General features: G+C 22.6%; 7 protein-coding genes across 7 annotated transcripts; 3 read left to right on the forward strand and 4 right to left on the reverse strand. All coding sequences in view use genetic code 6, as the record gives it.

Annotated features, from left to right (window-relative positions):
- Positions 1-630: 630 nt before the first annotated feature.
- TTHERM_00933350 (endonuclease/exonuclease/phosphatase family protein) lies at positions 631-1,737 on the forward strand (the record flags this gene model as incomplete). The annotated part of the gene is made up of 1 exon (XM_001021891.1): positions 631-1,737. The coding sequence occupies one exon, from the start codon at positions 631-633 to the stop codon at positions 1,735-1,737; it is 1,107 nt and encodes a 368-aa protein (XP_001021891.1).
- A 1,316-nt stretch (positions 1,738-3,053) lies between these two features.
- On the forward strand, positions 3,054-4,502 carry TTHERM_00933360 (hypothetical protein; the record flags this gene model as incomplete). The annotated part of the gene is made up of 1 exon (XM_001021892.3): positions 3,054-4,502. The coding sequence occupies one exon, from the start codon at positions 3,054-3,056 to the stop codon at positions 4,500-4,502; it is 1,449 nt and encodes a 482-aa protein (XP_001021892.1).
- A 1,126-nt stretch (positions 4,503-5,628) lies between these two features.
- Positions 5,629-6,144, forward strand: TTHERM_000933397 (hypothetical protein; the record flags this gene model as incomplete). Its single annotated transcript, XM_012799147.1, has 1 exon — positions 5,629-6,144. One exon carries the CDS (start codon positions 5,629-5,631, stop codon positions 6,142-6,144), a length of 516 nt encoding a protein of 171 aa, XP_012654601.1.
- A 557-nt stretch (positions 6,145-6,701) lies between these two features.
- On the reverse strand, positions 6,702-11,754 carry TTHERM_000933398 (transmembrane protein, putative; the record flags this gene model as incomplete). The annotated part of the gene is made up of 4 exons (XM_012799148.1): positions 6,702-8,479; positions 8,798-9,897; positions 9,953-10,104; positions 10,186-11,754. The coding sequence occupies 4 exons, from the start codon at positions 11,752-11,754 to the stop codon at positions 6,702-6,704; spliced, it is 4,599 nt and encodes a 1,532-aa protein (XP_012654602.1).
- Positions 11,755-12,139: 385 nt separating this feature from the next.
- TTHERM_000933399 (hypothetical protein) lies at positions 12,140-13,910 on the reverse strand (the record flags this gene model as incomplete). The annotated part of the gene is made up of 7 exons (XM_012799149.1): positions 13,695-13,910; positions 13,470-13,630; positions 13,363-13,417; positions 13,244-13,288; positions 12,797-13,180; positions 12,640-12,689; positions 12,140-12,215 (listed from the first exon to the last, which is right to left on the reverse strand). Exons 1-7 carry the CDS (start codon positions 13,830-13,832, stop codon positions 12,140-12,142), a joined length of 909 nt encoding a protein of 302 aa, XP_012654603.1. The 5' UTR covers positions 13,833-13,910.
- A 281-nt stretch (positions 13,911-14,191) lies between these two features.
- Positions 14,192-16,869, reverse strand: TTHERM_00933400 (hypothetical protein; the record flags this gene model as incomplete). The annotated part of the gene is made up of 2 exons (XM_001021896.2): positions 15,503-16,869; positions 14,192-15,233 (listed from the first exon to the last, which is right to left on the reverse strand). The coding sequence occupies exons 1-2, from the start codon at positions 16,777-16,779 to the stop codon at positions 14,192-14,194; spliced, it is 2,319 nt and encodes a 772-aa protein (XP_001021896.1). The 5' UTR covers positions 16,780-16,869.
- Positions 16,870-17,674: 805 nt separating this feature from the next.
- Positions 17,675-18,315, reverse strand: TTHERM_000933400 (RNA-binding protein 42 (RBM42)-like RNA recognition motif protein; the record flags this gene model as incomplete). The annotated part of the gene is made up of 2 exons (XM_012799150.1): positions 17,675-18,180; positions 18,246-18,315. The coding sequence occupies 2 exons, from the start codon at positions 18,313-18,315 to the stop codon at positions 17,675-17,677; spliced, it is 576 nt and encodes a 191-aa protein (XP_012654604.1).
- Between the last annotated feature and the right edge of the window lie 841 nt (positions 18,316-19,156).

The raw sequence follows: 19,156 nt of genomic DNA on the forward strand, positions 1-19,156 counted from the left end.
GAACATTTTCTTAAGTTATTTTAAAATAAAAAATATTCTACCAAGTACAGAATAAAATTCTGTAAAAACACAATATTAGATTGTTCCCTTTTTTAAGTGCTTAAATTTAATTAATTTATAAATAAAATTTTAAATATTTAAATTAACTGATATGATAAATAGTTTGATTTTCCTCATTATTTAAAATTCTAAAATAAATAACTTTAATTCATTTTTATACAAATTCTTATTTAAAAAAGTTATATCAAACATAACAAATAAAATTAATCAGTCTTGAGCTCAAAACGATAAACCGATTAGATCATTAAATATTCTGAGACAAATAATATTGATGTATTAATTAAGAAAGCAATTCATTTTAAACAAATTCTTATTAGAAAAAGTTATTGTAGACAGTATCAAACATAACAAATAAAATTAATCAGGCTTGAGCTCAAAATGATAAACCGATTAGATCATTAAATATTCTGAGACAAATAATATTGATGTATTAATTAAGAAAGCAATTATTAAGATGAAAAATTATGTGGATTTTATGAATTTTGATCAAAAAAATAAAAAATCAAAAGATATTTAAATAAACACAATAAAATAATAAACATCATTACTACTTCTTGTAAGCCTTATAAAATGATATACTAAGATATCTCATGTTCTTATAAATTTAACCAATTTGAATGGTAGTAAGTACCAGAAGATTAATGCCTTTCTGAGTTTTCATAGTAAAGAAACTTGAAAATTGGCACATATAATGTTTTATTTGGAATGCCTAGCAAAATTTTGAACATTTACAGTAGAAATAAAAAAAGGTTCACTCACATAATAGAAAATATAATCCCTGAGACAGATCCAGATGTACTATCACTCATGGAAGTAACTCAAGAGTTTAAGGATATGCTTTTATCAAATCCATATATAAGATAAAACTATTATGTAAGTCATGTATCTAAAATTTATCAAAGACGTTTATTTGAGGTATTTGTAATTTCAAAATAGCCTTTCACTAGCATATATTTAGTAGACAGTAAGTAAGGAAGGTATCAATTTAGCATATTCCATAACCAAGAAGTATGGAAGAGCTTTATTTTGATATCTACGCATTTATGGGCTGGTGAAGGGGACTTTGGATCTAGATAAAAATAGCTAAGCCTTGTAAATTAATGTATTTTAGATAGAAATTTTCTAAATAGTAGGCATATTAATGATACAATAAAGTAGATAGCTAATATTGCTATATAGAATAATAATATTATTCTTTAAGGAGATTTAAATCTTCATATGAGGCATGAAGATGCATATATTTATGAAAATGGATTTATAGATACTTATAGAGAAATATATCCCTTCTAAGATGGCTATACTTGGGATTCGGCTTAAAATAATTTTATTAACTCTGTTTTCATATTTGACGATAGAAGAATGAGACTAGATAGAATCTTACTTCGTAAAAGTTGCAATCTATTTTAAATTTAAGATGTTAAGATTTTGGGTAAAGAAAAAATAGGAATAGGTCTTTGTGCTAGTGACCACTACCTTCTCCTTTCAATTTTGAAAATAAATGAAAATCCTTAGAATCTAATTTAATAGTATGATACATCAAACATAGTTTAAGATTAAAACACAGGATTTCGAACTATACAAACTATAATAAAAATAAGAAAAGTATTTCTCTTTGGCATAATTTTCTCTATTATTTTGTTAGCAGTTGGAATACCACTTTTAATCATATATAAATGAACTAATTAAAATGGATATGTAAATAAATAAATAAATGTTTTTATTTCTTGATTTTTATATTGATATCATAATTTTTCCTATAAAACAACTATTTAAATTACATTTTTTATTAAAAATAAAGTTTTTTTCTTAATATAATTTATATAAGATTATTTTAAGTATATTTAATTTTATAATAAATATATATTTTAATACTTTTCAAGTAATGTCTTTAAACAGAAGAAATAAAAATAATAATATATAGATTAATCAATATTATTTTAATTAATCAAATTTTTTGCTTAACACTAAATTTCTAAAAAATATGAATAAAGAATTTAGGTATAAAATAGAAAGAGAAAAATTTAAAAAATCTTTACCTACTATGGCATGTTTTTCTTTACTACAAAAGCATTTTTATTATTTGAATGATATTTTTATTAATAAATTTTATTTTATTAAAATTTAAAGAAATAAAAATATTTTTGCATTTTGAACCCTAAAAATACTCATCATTGCTTAAATATTTTAGATAATAATTTATATTTAGCATAGTTTATAAATATAAGTAGAATAAATAATTTATATTAAATTAAAATGACTTTTTGAATTGAGGCGTGAGGGAAATTAAAAAAATAATTTATAATAACAAAATAAATGAAAAAATTAAAATATTGATTGAAAAAAATTATAAAATATGCCACATATTATTTAAAAAATTATTTAAATAAAATTCTGGTTAATTTTCCTGATTATTATTTAATTAAAAATATTTATTCTACTGATTTAAAGCTATTATAAGATAAAACTCTAAGTTCCATTATTACTTAAAGAAAATTTAAGGAGTTAATAAAGATAAAATAGGTTGTATTTTTAGTTTATTTTATACTTAAATCCTATTTTTAAATATTTATTTTACTTTTATACCTAATATTTACTTGATTTTTTACTTTAAGAATAACATAAAAAAATTTTTAGCATATTATCAAAATCAGTAATTATTAATAATATCAGAAATAATAAATTCTTATGTCAATATGCAAAAATGATTAATAATTGGATTATAATATAATTGTCGAAAGTAGAATTTATTAATTTAAAAAAGCATAAAAAAAATTAATATTATCACTATAGAGTTATTTATTAAAAAGTACTTATTAATAGAGTTCATACTATCAAAATTAAGTGAGGGAAAATCCGCTAATTAAATATTATAAGATTTAAAAAAGAAAAAAATTGGATAAAAATCAAATTATTACTGTTTCCAAATATAAATATTATAAAAAGTCTTTATATAAAATTTAAGGTAGATTTTAGTGTATTATTGAATAAGTTAAATGAGTTTAAGAAATAAGAATTGCAATATCCATACATCAGAAAAGGCAATCTATTATTGCTTAGATCATTCTTGCAATAAAAAGGGTCCTATATGTGAAAAGTGTGCAACTTAAATTCACTTAGAACATGAATCCATCTTTACGATAGACGATATATGTAATTTTATTGAAGACTAAGTTGACGACAACATTTAATGCCCTGAAAAAGAAGATCAACATTTCGAATAGCTCAACTAAAGTATTTGTGAAAAGTTGGACTCTATTTATGCTCATATAGACTAGTTTGAAAAATATGTTATAACTAAAATGAACTTTTTAAAATAAAAGATTAGAAAAGAAAAGAAAAACTTATAGGATAAGTTGGAGGACATTTTTGAGTTTAGAGAATTGTTTAAGAAAAACAATTAAGATTTGATTGTGAACGTCTTGTAAGGTATTGATATTACTTCTCTCTAAAGCTCTGTAAAAGTAAAAAGAAAGAATATAATTGAGTGTACTAAATTTTTGAATTCTAACAATTAAAAGTTGCACATTAAAGATTTCAGAGTTAGTGAACCTTCCTTTTTAAAAAGTTTGATTCTTAAAAAGTTTACAATATAAATGTAGAAAATTAATAATCATTGCTAGGTGTTACTCGAAAGGATGCTAGAAGAGACATCCTGCTAATTTTCATAGAAAAATTAGTTTTAATTTAAAAAGTTACCAAATAAATACCAAGAAGATAAGTTCTTCTCTGAAAAGAATGGCTTTGATTTATTTAAGAAGGATAAATTTTAGAAGAGTAAAAGTGTTGAAAAAGATTGCATGAGTTCCTCTTCCTGCACTTAAAGCGACTCCAGAATTAATAACAACTCATTACCTTCTTTAACTGATATTTTAAAATAAATTGAGTAAAGTAACGGGGATGAGTATTCTGCTTTTAGTTCTTTTTAGGTAGATTAGAGATTTGTAGGAGATAAAATTGAAATATCAAATTAAGATAAAAATCTGGAATAAAAGGGATTTGTATAGCGCTTTGCATTTTTGTTCCCTCAATTTAAAGATATAGATGAAAATAAAAAAATCTACCATGTAAAAATTAGAATATTAAACTATAAAACTTGGATAGCATTTGGTATAGGAAATAGAGAAGCTATAAGTAAATAAAATTTAAAGTATATAGAAGGACTATAAGCATATCTAATTTCTCTGAATGGATATGTTTACAATAGCAGAGAAGAGCCAGTAAAAGAATTAGAAAATTTAAATTTGGAATAAGGGGATATAATATCATTAATATTCTATTATGATTCACCCTGTAAATCTTAATAGTGTTTAGAAATATGGCTTAACAATTAAAAGATGCTTAAAACATTTAAAGGTAATTTATTTGAGAAAAATGAGCTTAATAATATTGCATTTTGCATTGGACTTCTTAAAGGAGACTCTGTTGAGATCATCAAAGATTGAGATAGTATAATCATATCAGCTTAATATAAAAACAAAACAAATTCTAAAAATAATTGGTTGATCTTATTTAAAAACTAAAGACACAAAATTATTTTAAGTGAAAACCCTTCTTTAACTTAATTTAAATTTATTTGTTTTCTTAAAGTACTCAAATTTATAATAAATATAATAAAAACATAATATTTAATTGTTTGTTTGTTTTATAAATTTACTTATATGTCATTTTATTATAGATTAAATTTCACTATTTCTCCTTCATAAAACATTTAATTTATTTTGTAATTTAAAAAATCATATTCAATTTTAATTTAAGGAAATATCCTACTTAGCTTTTTAAAAATTATTAAAAAATTATCAATATAAAAGAAGCATAATGTGATGGAAAATTTTGTTGTGATATTTGAATATTCAAATAATTATTTTAATTTTGTAAATTCATAATTTTAATTACTTTTTTGAAACAATTTTAATTCAATAAAAATAACATTTTTAATTAAAAAAAAAATCAATTTATCTAATTTTTTATAAATGAAAGATGTAATACAAATTATGGGTATGCTAATATTTCCTTTTTATAAACATAATCATCTTGCTCTTCTCTTTAATGGTAATTGGTTATACATACAATAATAATATATTTAAGAATGAAATAAGAAATATTAAGAGTTGGTATGATCCTCATCAGAATAGCAATGGATTTATCGATTGATACATATATATATTTTAATAACTAACTCTTAGGAAAACAACTAACAAAAAAGCATGAAGGAAAAAGAAAATTAGTGAAATAAAATAAAATACAAATAATATCTATCTAAAATAAACAATAAAAGGTTAATATTTCAAAAGAAAGATAATAAAAAGGAAAATAGCAAATTTTAGATAATTAAAATGGCAGCCAGAGATTTCGAATACAACAACTAAGATGTTAACCAATTGAATGGTGCTTTCATCTCATTAGTTGAAGATGAAAAAATTGGATTTTGGGTTGGTGTTGGTGGTTTCGCTTACTCCTAATTCATTATGAGAAAGTTCGTCAAATCTACTAATATCTTTGCATCAGTCACCTCTCTTTTTGCAGGTGCTGCTTTAGCTAACTTGTATACTCATTAATCTAGAGCTTCTTATGCTAGAGTTGCTGCTAGAGCAAACAGAAACGCTTCTCTCGCTCTTAACAAGCTTATGGAATACTGATAAAAAAGCTAATCATTTATATTTGAGTTAAACTTGGAATTATAGAGATATTAAAAATATCCATATTATCTTTGAATGTTTGTATTTCAAATAATTAGTAAGTATTTTTAATACTCTAAAGTAGATTTCTCATATAGTATTTTAGCATTATGAAAAGAATAGTTCAATAAACATGCATAGACAATTCAATTATTAATATATGTAGCAATATCTTAGCATTATTATTACCTTTTAATATGAATTTTCATGCTATCTTAATTAAATTTAAGCATTTTTGCTTTTTAATTATGTAATTAAGTACTATTTTTATACAATAGATTACATTCAAAATTTATTAGTTGAAAACCTACTTAGCGAAATACTTATTAAATATGATTTTTATTGTATCTAAAAGTAAGAAATTTATAAATTTGAGAACTTTTAGCTCTCAAAATTCTAAAATAATTGAAATATTTTAATTGCAACATAAACTTTTCTACTTTTCAATACATAAAAATATTAATTTTCGAATATCTTAAAATCTGGTAATGACAATTAATTAAATCTTTATAAGATTTATAATTAAAATAAATTACAATGTAAAATTAAACAAATCTCAATCGCTGATAAAAACAAATAAAATGTTTTTTTTCGAAATTTTATTGAAATGCTAATTATTTTTGATAAAAATATTTTTTTATTTGGTTAAATAGAATTTAAATAATTGATATAATTATCTTATACTAAAAAAATATACTTCAGATTTTAAACTGAAAAAAAACAAGATAGTTAAAATAGTTCTTAGTAAAAAAATAGTATTTACAAAAAAATAAAAAAGAATTATTTATTTTGGTTTCATTTAAATTATATATTTTCTTATTATTTTAATGAAAATAAATTAAAGATTTTAAGTTAATTTAATTATTTTCTAATTAATATTTTTAAATTTAACCAAAATTTTTTCTCAACTCACAAAAATTTTATTTTATAGATTTATTTGTCAAATAAAAAAAATGATATCTATATTCATTCTACCTCAATTTATTCATATAAGGTGTGCAACTTTTATCTTTGAGTTTATTACTTATTTATTGTATTAGGAATTTTATTAAAAGAATTTTAATTTGAATGCTAAACTCCTTAAATATTACTCATTTAATTTTAAATGCTACGAATTTATGATATGTGTTGATTTTAGCTTTGGACTTTCTTAATCAAGCTTTATTAGACTTCAAGAGTATGTTTGATTGAAGGGTTAATTGCTAAATTGTAAAAATTCTATTGTCTTAGTGTTGTAACTTTTTTCTTTTACCAAAATTCAGTAGAAAGGTAAATTTATTTAGTTCTCATTATTGCTAAAAAGCTTGGGTCTGTATGCTCATTTTAAATAGTATCACTAAGGGCATGCTATCTGTTTTAATATTCTTAGTTAAATTCTTTATTAAATTTGTTCATTAGGTTTTTTCTCCTTAACAAATTTTTTACAACTTTAAGAAAATAGTTTTGTAATAATTTTTATGGTTTTCCATCAATATTTTTTCTTTCGTTCTCAGCAGCATTCAATAAGAATTTAAACTTCAAATAATTCTAAAATAGTTAAAAATGCTAAATATTTGACTCTGATTTAAATCTATAATCAATAATTTAAGGCTAGCACTTTAATAAATAGTAGCATCTTTAAGGCAGAGGTGAGTTTAGTAAATTTTTATTGTATTTATATTTATTATTATTTGATGAATAAGCACTTTTTATAAAGATAATTGAATCTGTAAAAATAGCATGAAAAAGAAGATAAGGCAATCCAAATATTATCCATTAAAGCAATTTGAAAATTAATACCAATGTCTAAGAAATAATACAATATGCTTTACTTTAGAAGCAGCTATTTTAAATATTAAATTATTTTTTTATTAAAACTAAGTTTAGGATCATACTTTGATATTCATGTTTTATTATAGTGAATATCATTTTAAACCAAGCCAAGGGAACTAAAATTACATTGATTGAAATAAATACAGCATACACTATTAATAATAGTAGAGTATATCCAATCATCTAAAAAACTTAATTTATATTTACAAGCTTTTGAAAAAACAGAACCCAAGAAAATAATAACTAAAAAAGGTTGAATGGAGGAGGAAACGCTATAAGTAAAGAATAATTTTTATCAAATTTTCCAATAAAATATTCTTCAAATAATATTAAAGCATACTCTACACTACTCCTTTAAGTTATTTGACTGTAAGTTGTTGTTAGAATTGCAATTAAAAGATTTATCATTATAACATTAGATGTAAATAAGAATACAGTCTAAATAATTGATTCAGCCAGATCCATATTGTTATAGTCAAAGGTACCAAGAGTGGTAGCAATCAGGGTCCTTATTGAATTAGCAAAACTATCATAGATATCTAAGCGATAAGAACTTAATAGATACAGAAGCGAAGCAAATGCTAGAATATCTAATGAAAAAATAAACAAAACAGAAAATACTTATCTAAATGTAAGATTAATAATTTTAATCAAAATTCCAAGCTTTTCATTTCTACTCAAAAATTAAATAACCTTGCCAAAGAGACATACCAATATCAGAGTTAATACATAGACTAAAGCTTATAGATTGTTAGAAATACTTGAATAACTCAAATAATTACAGTCTTAAGAATTTTATATCTTTTCTATATTACTGTTAATAAAATAATGCTAAATACATAAGTAGACTAAAAATATATCTATATATTCTGTTATATCATATTTATATCTCCTTTAAATAATCTGAGAATGTATCACTTTTAAAATAAAACCTATTTATAAAAATAAAAGATGCTATAATTATAAATCAATCATACAGGGATCTTTTTTAAATTTAAAGAAATTTTTAATATTATTTTTCCAATCGAATTTAATAAATTATTAAGATTCATTTTAAATTTGATATGAAGTTTATTATTAACTCAAAATGATTAAATATTAATTTATGTCGAAATTTTATTTTTTTTTATGCATTAATTTGAATGATAATACCAACATTTTTCAATTTTCATGATTAAAATTTTCTAAAAAAACTGAATTTAAAAAAAAATATTGTTATTTATCACCATAAAAAATAAAAAAATGTTTACCTACTGGTATTAAGTAAATAAAGTAAATAGACCTATTAAAATTATCAACAATTGTGGTTACTTATTAGTTTTTCCCTACAAAAAGAACGCAATCATCCTACCAGTCATTCATATACTTCTAAATATTTCCAGTTGTTAGCTCTATAAGCATACTACAGAAAAGACTTAAATTTGTTGATTAATATTATTATATTTCTTCTATAGTAAATCTTGGAACATATGTTTACATAGCTACTGCTATTTCTGCTTGAAGACTTTTAGATGGGCAATTAAAGAGCAAATTAACAAATTCTGGATTTAATTATAAGTAGACATTTGAAAGGTCTAAAATTTAAAAGAATGTTGATAAGGAGTAGTTGAAGATTGCAAAATACAAAATCATTTCTAAATAGGACCTTATTTTTAAGCTTTTTATGTAAATATTGTATTAATAAAAATGATTTAGTTTAGAGACATATTTAAAACTTATTGGAACTATTTCCTTGAAAATATTCAAAGTCCTTTTAGTATTAAATTATATATTTTATGATGATTTTTTTTTTTTTTCATATTTCTCAGATGGCTACTTATTATTAAATTCTTTTTTTTGAAAAGCAGCTTTATACTATTTAATAAGCTCATTAGGGTCTTAATTATTGTTCAAACTTTTTAGCTTTAATATTTCTTATTAATTAGATTTAACTTTTTATTATAGAAGATGACCAAAAAACTATTTATCTTCTTAAACTTAATCTAAATCATTTTGATTTATATTAAATTTTATAAGTGGAGCTGATGGTTATTTAATATTGGTTTCTATTTTTTCAAATTTTTGTTAATAGTGTAAATATGGTACTTTAATTTTTTTAAAGTTAAATAAATAGTTAAAACTTGTAGAACTAGATAGTAGATTCATATCATAATGATTAGAGCTCTCGTACTTCTCAAATAATAATTTTAAGACTAAATCTTATTGTAAAAATTCGTTGTAATATGTGTATATTATTTTGCTTTTGCATATTTAAACCAGCGATTTGTCTGAAGGGAATATTATCTTAAAAAGAGTCATTTTCATTTATCTTTCATCAGTTATTTAATCCCTGAATTAAATTGCTAAATTCCTTGATATTTAAAAAATTTTAATTTAAAAAATGAATTGTAATTAGGTATTGATACTTGAAGTGATCAGAGAGTCTGCTGAGTTGAATTTAAAGAGGGTTTTTGTTTAAACTTAATTTGTAGAGTATTTTAGAAATTATAATAGCTGAAATTACAGGGTTTAAAGTGTAAATTTGGAGCATATAAAATTGAGATTATTTTTAAGCAACCTATGATATTTTTTTAGATGGTATTTATAAAATAAATTTAGAAAGTTTAATAAAATTTGTTCAAATATTAAATTTTGTTACCTCTTCAAAGAGTTCTATGATATTCTCAGTATACCATAGAGGAGCTGAGGATCTCTACTTCTTTTATGATATTTTTTTCATCAAGTAAAGACCTTCAGCGAATGTTTCATTACATCTTATAAGTTAGCAAATATGAAGAAATATTTTCTCTGTTAAAAAGAGAGATTTTACCCATTTTTATCTGAATAAGAAGGCCTTTGAAAACATAGCTATGTTCATATTTATCAAAGATTACTTTATAACTTTTTTTGTGATAAATAATTATGGAGGAATTAGTTTTGTTTCAACAAAATACATAAGCAGTTCTACAGAAATTTGATGAAAACCTTCACTTATAATAAAGAGGAGTAATTCATGTTCATTTTCAATTGAACCTTTCTATACATAATATGAAGTTACTTGCTCCATAGCTTTTTTAATTTTTTGATTACCAGCGATTCTTTTACTCTTTTTTTTTGGCACTCTTTTTTTGTAGTTTCCAATAATAATCTCTAGTGAGCTTAGGCTTTTCTTTGACATAGCAGATATAATTTGATCTCTAATTATATGAATTCTCACTTAAAATACTAAAAGAAATATGTTCAAAAGAGGGATAAATTCTTAAAATCTAAGTGCCAATATTATTAATTCATTTAAATAAATTACACTGTTTATATTTTTTTCAATAAAGGAATAAATGTCCATATCAAACATTTAGCTATCATTCTAAACTTACATAATGTCTTTTTGAAATTTAAAATATAAGTTTTATGCCAATTAATTCATATTGAATTAAGTTAAAAGACAAATAAGCATTAAATATATAGTTCCAAGTACCTTTAAATCCGAGATACCCTTTTCACACATTTATTGTATTAGTTCCATATTTGAGCTAGCACCTTGATCTAGCAGATTTCCATATTTTTTAGCAAAATCTTCTATTTGACCTATTTTATGTTAAAGATTTTCATTCATAGCTTACGATTTTGTATTTTGATCTAAATTTTATACCTCTTATTCTACTATCAAATTATTTATATCTTCTCTTTTAATTTAATTTTGATTTGCTTCTTAGTGTTATGATAATTTTTATTTAATACCAATAAATTTACCATTTAAGCCTATATTATCTATTAATTCATCTTGATTTTATTATTCTTTTGTTGGGTTCTGATTATTTTGAGTTAAATCATTTTCAAAATTATTAAATTCTTCTTATTTTTTGAAAGCTTTTTCTTAAATATTAGAAGCATTTTAGTTTTCATTTAATGTATATTATGATAATCCAAACATGAATATAGGAATTAAGTATTGCATCTCAATGTTGTATTTTTTTTTATTTTCATCAACTTTTTCATCTTGGATACCAAGTAGTTCTTTAGCAATTTTGTATTCTTTTTATTGCTCTATTTCTTATTTTTCATTTTTTTGAGAATTATGATTATCAATATTTATATTTTCTCTCCTAATAGTCTTCATATTTCTATATATTTAGTTATTGCTCTCTTATATATTACACTCAATTTCATCTCCGCGAGGTTTTTATGCTAGAATATTTTCTTAATTTTAAAGTGATCTATGAGGTTACATCAATTTTTACTTGTATAAATATATAAAATAAATTCAATATATTAAATGACTTAATCAATAAATAATATTATTTATTTGTCAAAATAGTTGAATTGTAATTAATTTGAATAAAGTTAATATTGTAGAAACCAAGAGTTTTTTAATAATTATAATCTTTTAAATAAATATTGAAATGATAAATCATTCTAATTTTAGTTAAAAAAAGTAAATTTAAATTCTCAAATATGTAATCACATTAGAAATATGACAAATCGATGATAAAAGCTTATATAAAATTTTTAAAATTGGGAAAATTTATATTTTAAAAAATAAGAAATATTTTTGAATAAAAAACAAATTGAGAATGTAAATATTTACATTTAATATTTAATTTGATTCTCAAAACTCACCTTTAATATTTCTAAAACAAAATCTATTTTTATTTAATTGACTTCATAAAAATCGATATCAAGTGCTTTTAACTAAAAATAATTTATTTGATAAAAAAATTAAAAAAATATTCATTTTAAATATGTTTATGAAAAAAATGAAAGTCATAATTTTAAAAAAGGAATTTTAGTAAAAAATCAAATTTCAGGGTTATTCTCAAATAATTTGAATAATTCAAAACTAATATAAAAGTCTACCTTTTTTCAAACATTAATAACTAAACATAAATAAAAATATGTTTAATAGTGATTTAATTATATTTTTAAGAACTGCTATTTTAAATTTTAGCTTAATTTAAATTTTAATATTTATTAATTTCCTTATTGATTTTTTAAAAATATTTTGTTTCACTCATAAAATAATTCTTCTTATAATTGACTTATTATTTATTTAAAATTTTATTCGAACATTTAGGGTTCTTATTATTTTTTATATTTAAAGAGCTAATATAATTACCTTAAGTCGTCTTCATACCTACATTTTTCTTCTAAAATTTATTCATATTCCTTTTTTAGATATTGAAATAAAAAAAATTTTTTAAATAATTTTAATTTTTTAAGTAAATTCAATTAATTTATAAAATTTTATTAAGCATTAATAAAATATATTTTACACAAAAATTTATTTTGAAATGCTATATCTGGACTTGAAAGCTTAAAGCTGTTTATTCTAGATCTTTAATATTATCTTTCATTAATTGAATAATTTCTTTCATTTTTTTATTATCTTTTTATATTGAACATATTATAGAAAAAATAGATACAGGTTTTGGCTAAATATATTCAAGTCTCTAGCTTCGTTTTGAGCGACTAGATTAATTGCCATTCATTAATAACTCATCTTATGTTATATATTTTTAAGGAGAATTTTTTCTAGAAGTTGCACATACAGAGGGCCTTGGTTTTTGGTAATTCTTGTTAGCATATTCTACATAAAAACTATAATAATCTGAAACCATTTATTTAGCTTTTCTTGATGACTCAAGCAAATCTTAAGCCTAAAATTTTAGTTTTAATAAACTATTTATTAAAAAATAAATAAAATTTTAAGAATTCAATACATCTCCATGCTTATTCTTTGATAATTATACTTCTAGCTTAAAAACCTTTTATTAAATAAAAATAATAAAACAATATTCAATAAAATGCTAAAAGCTAAATGGATATAAATTAAAATTACTTTTTTGACTTTGCTCATTTAATTACACATTTCAATCTATTCTTTTAAATGCTATCTGTATTTTAAAATAAGTTAACAAATACGATGATAATTCTATTGTTTTATACCTAATTCCTAATAAAATCTAATTTTTTAATTCTGTGCTAAGTTTGGATTCAGGAGATATGATACTCTTATATTATTTAATTATATTTTTAATGCTTTTATCATCTTATGATTTGATATTCGAAAGTATAGCTGATTCATTATTTTTATTGAATGGCATATCCTAATTTTTATAAAAATAGCATAAATCTAATTTTCTGAGCAATAATTTTTGTTTGGATTTTTACTTTCTATCTATCAGTAAGACAAGTATGGTCTTGATTGATAGTTTTTTTTTAGCTTTTCTACTAATGGTAAGATTACTATAAACCATTTTAATATGTTTATATTTTTGATAAATCCAATTTTTTAATTTAATGTTTCATGTTTTCTAAAATAGAATATTGGATTGACTTTGTAGATAAATTAAGATTTATTACTTATTTTAATTAATTTTAACTAATTTCAAAAATTGCTTGATTATATAAATATATTTATTTTTTTGATTGGTTTACATTCATTTTTGTTAAATTAGTAGTTTTTCAGTAAGATCCTCATTTTAATTGCTAAAATCCAAAAAAAAAATGAATTGTAGTTGAAATAGCAAGACATTGTTATTTAAAAATAAAATATTTAAAAAGTTTTTGAATATATTTGAATAAAATATTTAATACAAAATAAACTTTCTTTTTTTAAAAACAGTTAAATATAATATTGACAAAATAAATACCATTTATTTATTTATTCATGAAAAAAAATTATTTTTTTTAATGTTGAAAGGATGGTTAGAATTTTTATTTTTTGTTGAGCTTGGTTGTAATTAAGCTTATTGATTAATTTAGTTTTTATCTTCATATTATTTAATCAATAACGAGCTATTCTATCTAATTTATTACTAAGGACTTTTAGGGATGCTAGAGAGACTATCTATGTCTTATTTTTTAGTTTAGCTACTGACACTGTTTTTCTTTTAAATAATTTACTACTTAGGTGAAACATTCTCATTCTAATTATAGTTCTATATAATCTGTTCATTCTAATGACTTGAATTTTCTTAATTTTACAAGTCGATTTATCTTTAAGAATTTTATGAAAAAGCTTAGCTTGAGAAACTGCCATTTTTTAAAATTGATTTATTAATTATATTGGCTATTTATTCTTAGAAATTATTTAAGTTTTTGCTTTCTTTATGTTATTTTTACCCGTTATCATTCAAATTTTTATTCTGCTATTACATTTTATTATTTTTTGTATGATATTAATTAATTACTGGTTTAAATGTGCATCCTTCTTCTTAGGAAACCTTTTATTTTAATTTTTCAAAATTTTTTTCTTTTTGTTTTGAATTTACATAGAGCCTTTCATAAGCAGATTATTAACTTGAAGAGTAACTTTGCTAAAAAATAATTTCTGATTTCTTATTGATCTAAGGATGACAATTTTTCAATTCTTATTATAGTTAATCTTCTTTTTCTTTTTTCTTATAATCTAATCTTTACTAAAATATTTCAGCCTTATCATAAAGCCTCTAATAAAGTTCTTGCTAATTTTCTTGATCTTCAAATTAATATTTTTCTCTGTATTTTTAAGTAAATATTTCTGGTTTAAATGTTAATTCTTTCTTTTGCATAAAATTATTTTCAACTTCTTTGACAAGCTAGTTATTTAACCTTTGGAAATGTAAATCATAAAGCCTCTCATGAGCTTACTTATAATCACTTCCCTGAGCTAGTTAGCTTTTATTTTCTTATTTATATTTTGAAATAGGAGAAGCACTTCTATATTAACTGTTAATGAAAATAATACATTAAAATATATTTAATTTAAATTTAAAAACTTTATCAATTGAATTCTAAAACAAAATTTTAGTTTAAGATTAAATAGAAAAATCTTTCTGTTAAAATTTTTATATTTTTTTGATTTTCAACTGACTGTTAAAAAAAGAAATTATGTTTTTATCAACTAATTATTGGCGCAATATGGTTTTTACTGAATTAGTTTTTATGAAAACTAGAAATAATAAATGATTTAAAATATAAATAATAAGCTAGCTTACTTTCCATATAATTTAACAGGAGTTATATTTCGAGAGTGGTTTTGCTATCTGTAAACATTTCTTTAGCCAATATTTGAATTATTTTGCAATTATGAATACTGCTATTAATATTATGAACCTGAGTTTAAGCTATTTATTTCTGAGTTATCTTCATTTTATTGGTTCCAGTTTTACCATTTTAAGAAATCTTTTTTGTTTTTCAGTTTAGCTGGTGTTATCATTTATTCTTCGTCGAGCATATCTTTCTCTTTTTAAGTCATATTAGAATTTTTATCTACCATATTTTTTTAGCTTTTTATTTATGTGTTTTTATACATGTTATTTGAATTTTATTTGCCTTATTCACTATTTGTACCATACTTATTATACAACCTTTCAAACACTTTATCTTGGGAATTTTGTTTTAAAGGACCTGAGCTGTTTGCTTTATGAGAGTCATTTTTTATTAGGTTAATCTTTGGATGAAATGTGCACTTTTAAAACTCTATTTCTTCTCTTTTTTACCATGAGGAGAGTTAATCTTTCATATTTACAGCCCTCTTCTGAGAAAGTCTTGAAAATACTAAATCATTATTTCCCTATTAACTTTACTGGCGTGATGGTGATTTTGATTTAAAGCTTGCGGAGATATTTGGAGAGAATGTGCACTCTTTGATTTCTTATTCTTTTTTAATTTCACCCATCAAAATTTAAAACTCCTGCTTATTAAATGCTTACTGGTAAAGTCTTTCATGTATTTAGCTTGACTAGTCGTATCTTTACCTATAATTAGGACTAGAATTTTGAGATAATCTAGAATTAAGCTAGTTAGTTCCTAATACTTTGCTATAATTTTCTTGTTATTCAGCATCTTAATTATTTATTTCTGATGGTTCATGATGTAAATGATGAAACAACTCGTTTCTTTACTTTAAAGGAGATTAATTTGAAGTGCTAACCTATTGTTGAAGCAAATCAATTTTATTATCTTAGCTAAAATCATTTTCATCTGTAATTTCTCCATATAATAAATAATTTTTATAAGACTCGAGAGTTTTTTCTGCATTTTCAAAGTGCTCTGTATCCCCTAATCTTTCAAAATAATCGCTTAAATGATAAAGAGCATCATCTTCTGATTATATTTAATCTGAAAATTTATTTATCTCATCCATATCACTTTCGTGCAATATAGAAACCTTGATTAAAAATCCAATGAAAGATTCTCTATCAAACTAAGGAGTTCTCACTTAATCTTATATAGCTTTTTATTATTAGATATTGACTTTTATTGTATCCATCTTTTGATAAATATTTATTAATAATTTTTATTAGTTTAACAAAATTAATTAGTTTTTAGATTTTTTCTGTTTTAACGAAGGTAGAAGAAGATTTTTTGTTTTGATTAAATAATTAGAGATATAGATAGCTTTATGTTAATTTCAAATATTAAAAAATTAAAAATATATACTCAATCAAATATATAATTCTAATATAAGCTTAAATTCAAATTTTGCTAAAATATAAATTAACTGCAAAAATTTAAAATAATTTATTAAAAATGAATAAGATAGAGAAATTTGTATTTTTATTTATTTTTTATACAAACAAGCAATAGGATTTCACTATTTCTTATTAAAATGTAATCAATTTTTCTAATAAAAAACATTTAGCGTAGATATAATTTGATTGGTAAAAACATAATATCTGTTATAACGTCTAGCGATTTAATTTTAATATTTTGTAATCTTAAATAATTAGATCATTAAGATAACATTCATTTAAGTAAAATTAGTAATTTTAATTTTATAGTTGAGGAGAGTTGAAATTTATAATATCATCAAAATATATAAAAACCAAAAAAAAGATATCGAGTAACTCCAACTTTCTTTTATATTTGAGGTAAATAAATAAATCAAAAAATAACCCCTTTTTGTCTAAATTTATACCTACTTCAACAGGAAAATGATTATCTGCTTATTTTTAAAAATTAAAGACACTTTTTGTTTGTTTGGTTTGATTGATTGATTTATTAAATAATTGAATATAAAATTTTAAATTATAAAATATCAATTGAATCTAAAATATTTTAAAAAGAATGATTTTCTTTTCAAGTTTTTATGCCAGTCTATTTGTTTTGTTGACAAATATTTATATAATAATACAATAGATTTAATTTTATAAATATTAACTATTTCAATGCTTTGTTGGCATCTTAGGGGCTTTTTTAATCCCTTTTTTTAAAAAATTATTTCCTAAATCATCTTCTTTCTTTTCTATAAAAGATCTCTTTTCCCACTCACTTTTCATTAATTTTACAGGTCTGTTACCTACATATTTACCATTCATTTCTTTCATAGCTTTAAGAAAGTCTTATGGATCAAGAAAGCTTACAAAACCATAACCTTTAGTTTTCTAACTTCTTTTGTCTCTTACTACTCTAGCTTTACAGAAAGAAGGATATTTTTTGAAAGAATTAGCTAAAACATCGTCTGTAACTTCATTACCTAAATTTCCACAAAATACACGATAATCATTTTCAGCCCATGATCCCATGTTAGGATCTACCCAAACATCACCTGCAGATTTTCTCATTATCTTTTATTTCAATCTTTCTTCTTCTTTTTCTTATTGCAATTGTCTTTTTGTTTTCATTGAATCAGGTCTTTTTTGAGTTTTACTCGCCATAGCTATTCTAGACACTTTTTTTTTAATCAAATCATTATTAACAGATTGTATAGCAGCTTCTTAGCCATCAACTATTTACCCTGAAAATGGAATAATCTTATCTTCTTCATATTGATTGTCTCTAAATTCATTATTTTAATTGTTCTCATCTTGAATCATTTCAATATCTGTAACTTAAAACTATTAATTTTGATCTTTTTGTCCATCTTAGAATTATTACTATTAATCTAACTTTAAAGCTACTTGATTTTAACTCTATTTGATTTATACTGATGAACTTTAACTAGTATTAGTTACACCTACTTTTTTTTTAAACAAGGCGTTGATTTTATCAAGTGTAGAATTTATCTAGCTCATTTTTACTTCCTAACTTTTTCCTATAAATAATAAATTTTTTCAAAATCAATTTTTTTTCAAATTAATTATAGATCAATCCTTTGATTATTATAAATAATTAATTTTTGGGTTATTTTTAAAATGAAATTTTCTTGGTACTATATTAACAAATAGTAGACATTATTAATAATATCTTTTTTTTCTAGAATTTTTTTTTAATTAATAAAATTGTTAATTTTGGGGTTGGGGTTGGGGGTTGGGGTTGGGGTTGGGGGTTGGGGTTGGGGTTGGGGTTGGGGTTGGGGTTGGGGTTGGGGTTGGGGTTGGGGTTGGGGTTGGGGTTGGGGTTGGGGTTGGGGTTGGGGTTGGGGTTGGGGTTGGGGTTGGGGTTGGGGTTGGGGTTGGGGTTGGGGTTGGGGTTGGGGTTGGGGTTGGGGTTGGGGTTGGGGTTGGGGTTGGGGTTGGGGTTGGGGTTGGGGTTGGGGTTGGGGTTGGGGTTGGGGTTGGGGTTGGGGTTGGGGTTGGGGTTGGGGTTGGGGTTGGGGTTGGGGTTGGGGTTGGGGTTGGGGTTGGGGTTGGGGTTGGGGTTGGGGTTGGGGTTGGGGTTGGGGTTGGGGTTGGGGTTGGGGTTGTGGTTGGGGTTGGGGTTGTGGT

Source organism: Tetrahymena thermophila (assembly GCF_000189635.1).
Source record: "Tetrahymena thermophila SB210 genomic scaffold scf_8254503, whole genome shotgun sequence".
NCBI classification, from domain to species: Eukaryota; Ciliophora; class Oligohymenophorea; order Hymenostomatida; family Tetrahymenidae; genus Tetrahymena; species Tetrahymena thermophila.